Source organism: Chondrus crispus, genomic scaffold (genome assembly GCF_000350225.1).
Source record: "Chondrus crispus Stackhouse genomic scaffold, scaffold_567, whole genome shotgun sequence".
Lineage (NCBI taxonomy): Eukaryota > Rhodophyta > Florideophyceae > Gigartinales > Gigartinaceae > Chondrus > Chondrus crispus.
In genome coordinates, this window is record NW_005178556.1 from 21,663 (window position 1) to 28,521 (window position 6,859).

The window sequence follows — 6,859 nt, forward strand, 5'->3', positions numbered from 1 at the left end:
CCGTGACGAGGAGGACGATTTCTTACAAGTATTGGACGAGGGTGAGGCCGCCGATCGTGCGTTACTGGTGTTGGCCTATCTGGAGTTGGCGCTGGCGCAGAGGGCGTACTATGATGGAGATGGAGCGCTGGAGAGCCTGAAGAAGGCTTGTAAGTATGAAGGAATTGCTTTTCGGATATCGGGGGAGATGGGGTTAAGGACCAGGTTTCAGACAAAGGCCACTGCACAGTTGATCGCGCGCGCTTTTGGGATTGAGGGGGTGGGGTCAGGGGAGGATGTCATGCATTTCGGCGTGCGATTTCCATGTGTGACGGGCAAGGAAGGGAAGACTGGGGATAAAAATGACTTGGGTCATAGTGGGAGCTTGCCTTTGCCCAAGAATGTGCCTGTGAATGATAGCGACGTGTTGGGCTACATTCAACTGACTGGGGATAAGGAGTCTGTCGTCACAGCGTCTGATGCGGGAAACGAAAGTGATGATGAAGAAGAGCAAGTGACGTTGGCGGAGGAGAAGGAACATCTCTCGCCGATCCAGCAGGCTTTGGCTCTGGGGAAAGCCGCCGTTGTTCGGGCCCGCAATGCGTCCCACATATTGACGAAAGAGGAGATGGCACCATACGTGAACCTTGTTATTCAGAACAGGACGAGCCCGCTTGGAACGAGTAGTATTGTGCAAGTGCGGGCGCTCATGCTGCGCGTGAAGTTTGAGCGCGAGCGTGGGAGGTACTTAGAGCGATGCATGTCGCAACTGGAGGAGATAGCACGGTTTGTGGATGACCCGATTGCGTCAATGGATGAAGATGGTAGGCATGCAGCTGTGGCAGAGCGGAACATGCTCCTGTTCGCATCTGCTGTGCCAACGCGATGGGAGTTGAAGAAGGAGCTCGCCATTTCATTTGGAAGGATAGGGCTTGTCAAATCAGCCATGGAGATTTTCGAGAAGCTCGAATACTGGGATGAGCTTGTTGATTGCCATCGCCTGATTGGCAACCTTGGTCATGCTGAGGCTCTAGTTCGTGAGCAGCTGGACCTACTCGACCGAGCAGTGGTGGAGGACGGGATGCCAGGTGAGGCTGAGATTGCCTCTGGGGTTTTGAATTTTGGTGCGAAGGGAGCTGTCCATGCTCGTGCTGCCCGACGGCCTCGCCTCCTTTGCGTCCTTGGAGATGTCACGAGGAACAAGGAGCATTTCGAAACGGCATGGACGGAGAGTGGGGGCAAGTATGCGCGAGCGAAACGGGCTCTTGGGAGAATGTCTGTCGAAGCTGAGCAATGGGAGGATGCTGTGGGTCATTTTAAACAAGCCTTAGATATCAACTCTCTCTTCCCGGACGTTTGGTTTACTTACGGATGTGCTGCCATTCAAATACAAAACATGAAGGTCGCTGCGCATGCCTTTACGCGCGTAGTCCAGCAAACACCCGAACATGGAGAAGCGTGGAACAACCTCGCTCGCGTGCTTCATGAGATCGGAAAAAAGAAGGAAGCACTCAAGGCCTTGTCCGAGGCAGCTAGGAGAAAACGAGATTCGTGGCATATATGGGAGAACATGCTCATGCTCGCGACGGAAATCCGTGCAAGCCCGGAAATAGTGCGAGCAATGGAAGTGCTTCTTCAACTGCGGGGCAAAGATGGCATTGTGGTTGAATCGATTGGGGTTGCCGTCGCTGAAGTAATTCGCATGATGGAGTCAGATGACATAGAAGACAAGGCTCACGTTGGTCCCGTATGCCGAAAACTGCTAAAGGTCCTCGGTCATTCTACAACCCTTGTTTCGACCAATCCTTCGATTTGGGCAGCATACGCGCAGCTCCACGAACTTGTCCCAGTAGATGGGGGGAAGCAAAAGGCGTTCGACTGTCGGTTGAAGCAGGTGCGATCTCTTGTTGCACAAGATAAATGGAAATCGGAGCTCCGAGGCTTTAGGCACATGGCCCTCGCGTCAGACTCTTTGGTACGGGACGCGATACTCTCTGAAAACAGCCTCAACTTGAGGGCAGCCCGTCTACACTTGACAAGCGTAATTGAGCAAACCTCAGCAGACTTCTTGCAGGATGAGGGCTTTTCTAGGCTGCAGGCAGCTAAACGGTCCTTGGCAAATGTCCAAGTCGCGAATAATTGAGATTTGTGGCCCTCACATAAATAGTTTAACTAACTGATGAAGACATCGGCGTTATGGCGCGAAATGCCATTGCTTTTCGGTTACCGCTCTCCTTCACGCTCTGCTCTCCTTCGCTTCCGTTCTTCCCGAAGTTTGGCACGTTCAGCTTTTCGGGCCCGTCGTTCTTCCTTATGTCTTCTCTTTTCAATGCGAGATTCCGATACTCTTGCATGCCTTGTCTCACGGTTTACCTCGCCATTGGGGGGTTGAACATTTGCTTCTCGGTCGATCGAATTGTCGAGGTCGTGTCCGTCCCTCTGGACTGCGGGGTGCCCCTTATCGCTCCTCCGTCGCTGTCTTTTACGCTCTTCCCTCTCACGTTTTTTATTCATGGCTTGCCACCTCTCAAAGACGGCTCTCTCTCGGCGATCTTCCTTCTCTGTTTCCTTTTTGACAACTGCAGTGATCTCATTCGCATTGCTTTCATTGGTTGCCGGGCGACCGCTCGGACGGGAGCTATCTTCAGCCCTAAGCTGTGGCGGTGTTGTATCAATTATGCCCCGACCTGGCTCATTTGGGATTTTAAAGTCTTCGGCATGGTCGACGCGCAATGTGCGACCGCCCACCTCAGTACCTGTGAAATTATCGACTGCCAGGACGGCGCTTCTTGGGTCGTGATATTTTAGAAAGGCGAACCCGCGCGACTTGCCCGTGTCTGCTTCACGCACGAGATTGACAAGGACAACGATACCGAATTGCTCAAACATAGCTAGTAGGTCACCCTCGGTGAGTGCTGTGGGTAGACCGCCGACGTAGATGAACGGACAGGACTCGTATTTCTGGTGCCATGAGGCGCTTGTGCCGGCGATGCCCTCTTCGAGTTCTGTCTCGTTTAGCTTTCGTATGGCTTCCACTTTCTTCATGCTGACATTGAGTGGGGGTTGGGGATACGGCGACCCAACACAGCAATGGTGACTGTGCTTGCTGCACGGCGGAGCCAGTCGCGGCTAGAGACGATTACGTGCGGAAGAAAGCGACTGGCTCGCACCAACCTTCTAATTAGGATGAGGGATCAAAGAAAACCGCACATTTTTTCCCACAAAACATGATTTCCTCAATGTGGCTCATGTTTCCGCTCCGCCGACCGAGCCGACGTGGGTCTGTTTCGGCGAGGCACTCCTCGTGCCTCAACATAAGCTTGCCGTCCCATCTACACGTGCACATATACTACGCACTATATTTGGTACAACATATGCACGGTACACTATTTATTTGTACGGAAGGCAGCAAGGATATGATGGCATGGTTTACAAGACGTCAACCCTCTGCAACAATATATATTCATTTGTAAACGGCCTTGCGAGAAGAAAACAAGCTCACCTTATAAAAGCAAAGGGTTTGCATCGTATTTGCACATGCTTGTATTTGCACTTCCGTACCGTGCAGTCAAAAATCTCCAAGATAAGCCTGAGAGAAACGACGACATAAATCACCATCGCTTTTTGGCTCAAAGGATAATGTCAGTGTGCCTCTTTGAATTTGTTTCCGCTCTACGATAGGACCCATTTGATTAGATTAGAGGCAAGTCATCATACGGACTACACGGTCTTGTCAATGCCACGTTAGGTTAAGTTGTATGCCACAAGAGGTGCCCTAGGCTCGTCTCGAGAGCAGTCTTGTGCCACTCTTGCGCATCTGTGAACATGAATTGATGTGGTGCGTTTTCATCCCGCGAAAGGAGCGAATGGAAAAAAGTACAGAGCCCCTTATAGAGGGCGCGCGCGTAAAAGCCAGACAGGATAGTGTCCACATTATTCATGCTCATTGGTCCGACAATCTGTATGCAGGAGGAAGTAGAGCTGCCGAGACGTTTCGTGATTCTTCGTTAAGGACATTAAAGGTATGGCAAGCATTTTTCGTATCCATCGACTCTACGTTCACTCGAATATCGCGAAACCACATTCGAAGCTCTGGCGAAAGCGGCTGTACTCACCCAATGCTCATCGTTCATATATGTTAGAATTTTGCATCCCCTGTGCATACAGAAAAGTTCTTTCGCAAAAGATGAATACAAAACTTACCACCAACTCCGCACCAGTGCCAACGATAACAACATCAGGTCGCGGAACAATGAGCTGGACCAATGCGAACGCATCCGAGGTAATATCTGCCATGCTGTTGACGTTCCACAGCGTTGAGAACTTGGGCATGATCAGGACAGACCCCAATACTCGCACACCAGAGATTGTGAAGGACGATGCCCCAAAGGCTTCAATCACCGCTCGCTTCTCGCTCTCTGGTCCCAAAGCATCCTTGGTAAGATCTAGTCCGAGCGCGTCGAAAGGAGACGATGGTGGCTTCGGTGCGGCTGCGTGCAGAGAGGGTTTCGGCACAGCATTAACTCCAATTTTTTGCTGTGGTGGCGGCCGCGTCGAGAAGCTGCGCTGGACAGCCCGGGACAAGTTGTGAAGTCGACTAATAGCCATTTTGCTTTGAAGTCGGCTGCGAGGAGATACGAAAGCCGAATCTTTGTTTGGACTCGCACACCACTACGCGAAATGCTGGCATTTGGCTTGTGAGCGTTACAAGCAATTTGGGAAAAACAGTGCCCAAAAATAAATGTCTCCTCCGCCCAACGTCGGCTGCGACAAATGTAGGCATGTGTGGCATTGCGGCCCTTCTGAGTTGCGGGACGATTCCCGAGTTACCACCATGGCCGGTCTGGGCTGGCTCATCGACGTCAAAAACCTGTACAACGCAGAGTCCTCTATCGACTAACGATGTTGCTCAAGCACTGGAAAGGAGAGGTCCAGACTCTACGCTTCATCACACCATCTCAATCCAAGGCGGTGTAGGCGAGACAACGATACATCTGCTCCAGACAGTGCTATCCCATCGCGGGAGCCCACCTGAAACGCTCGCTTCAGACTCGGGCGACGCATTGTTGTTCAACGGAGAACTGTATAATGTGTGCGACAACACTGGGGCAAATGATTTTACAGCTCTACAGCAACTGCTTTCTAGGGCGTGCAGGGAAGGGGATGGCTTGGGGATGCACGCCCTTGGTGCTCTTGATGAGTTGCGGGGGCCATGGGCGCTGATTTTTTGGCACAATGCGCGAAGACGCCTATACTTTGGTCGGGACTGCTTAGGACGTCGCTCTCTCATGCTTCGCGTAATACGGGGAACTGGGTTGGAAATACTTTCTATTCCACCCCGCCATGCGCTTCACGGCTTTGTCGAGTTGCCACCGATAGGCTTGGGATACGTGGAATTCGGTCGACATGGAGAGGTCTCGTTTGGTGCCGTAGAGAGACATAGAAGCTTTGTGATGCCGAAGCGCGTCGCGCAAAGCCTCGAGGGAGAGCTTGTGTCGGGCAGCGACAAGGGTATGTACGTATCCTTTCTACCCGCAAAGTGGCTCAGAAGCGGCAAAGCAGCAGAGGAATACAAGTTAACGCTGCTCGATTCCGCAACGAAGTTTCTCGATCGCTTCCGTGACAGTCTCCAAAGAAGGCTTGTGACCAACAGGTCGTTCACTCCCGGCTATCCTCGATACGGCGTTCTTTTTTCGGGAGGCATTGACTCGCTTTTCCTCGCAGCCGTACTCGACGAATGCCTACCTGAAGGTGAGACGATAGAGCTCATCAATGTTGCATTCGGAAAAAGCGACGACGCCTTGCAAGCGTGTCCGGACAGAGCGAACGCGATCTCCGGGTTGGCAGAGTTGCGCAACTTGTCGCGAACTGCGCGCGACTTTGATCTACGCTGTGTTGACGTGGGGCCGATGGAGGCCGATGAGACTCTTGCGAGTTGCGTGCGGCACCTCGTGCACCCATGCGACCAGCTTATGGATGCGTCGATTGGGACAGCTATCTGGCTCGCGTCGCGAGGCCGAGGATACTCCTATGACGCAAGACTTGATCTCCCCGGGCAAAACAAGCAGCTCTCGTGTTCAACAGCGCGAATTTTGTTCAGCGGCTTGGGGGCCGACGAGCTGATGGGCGGGTACAAAGGGCGGCACCGAACGATTTTCCGCAGCGAGGGTGCGGAAGGGGTCAAGCGGGAAATGGACGCGGATTTGAGTCGGCTGTGGTTTCGCAACCTCGGGCGCGACGACCGGCTGATCGCGGACCACGGCAAAGAAGTGCGGCACCCGTTCCTGGACGAGGACTTGATCTCTTTGGTGACGAGGCTGCCCTTGGTGGAGCACGTGTGCGACTTGTCCAAGCCCGACGGTGTGGGCGACAAGCATTTGCTCCGGCGCGCGGCAGCGCTGGTCGGGCTTTCCAGCGAGGCGACACGCAGGGCTAAGCGGGCGATCCAGTTTGGCTCGCGGTGCAAACAAGTGATCGAGCGAAAGCGGGGCGACGGGAAATAAGACAAACCGTCCTGTAGCAGTGGACCGCGTACACGGCAGGTCACGTCCGCATAGTGAGGAAAGGTCGTTCGCATACGAGGGTTGTCTCCTGAGACGCAGCGCTACACCTCAAACGAGTAGCTGCGGACCGGCGGGCACACATAAACATCGACGGTCTCGCGGGCCTTGCCGAGCGCTCTCTTCTGCGGGGAGAAGCCAGCCGCTGCCACGGCGCCCTTATTACTGACGGCTATCGCGTAGACGCTACTTGCAGAAGCCGGGGTCTTGCCGGTGAGGTTTCCCTGAAAGTCCATGGTGACCAAGGCGGCGGCGGGGCGCTTTGCGTCGGAGCCGCCGACGAAGAAGGAGCCGCGCGCGAACGCGGCGGCGCGCGGCAC

General features: G+C 53.7%; 3 protein-coding genes across 3 annotated transcripts; 2 read left to right on the forward strand and 1 right to left on the reverse strand.

Moving 5' to 3' along the window:
• The first annotated feature begins 280 nt into the window (after window positions 1-280).
• CHC_T00000665001 (hypothetical protein) lies at window positions 281-2,122 on the forward strand. Its single transcript, XM_005710381.1, has one exon. It carries the CDS (start codon window positions 281-283, stop codon window positions 2,120-2,122), a length of 1,842 nt encoding a protein of 613 aa, XP_005710438.1.
• Window positions 2,123-2,202: 80 nt separating this feature from the next.
• Window positions 2,203-3,024, reverse strand: CHC_T00000666001 (hypothetical protein). The gene has a single exon (XM_005710382.1). The coding sequence runs from the start codon at window positions 3,022-3,024 to the stop codon at window positions 2,203-2,205; it is 822 nt and encodes a 273-aa protein (XP_005710439.1).
• A 1,427-nt stretch (window positions 3,025-4,451) lies between these two features.
• CHC_T00000667001 (hypothetical protein) lies at window positions 4,452-6,859 on the forward strand (the record flags this gene model as incomplete). Its single annotated transcript, XM_005710383.1, has 4 exons — window positions 4,452-4,484; window positions 4,623-5,408; window positions 5,469-6,449; window positions 6,656-6,859. Coding segments are annotated over exons 1-4 (2,004 nt in total), but the record flags the coding sequence as incomplete, so codon positions are not given.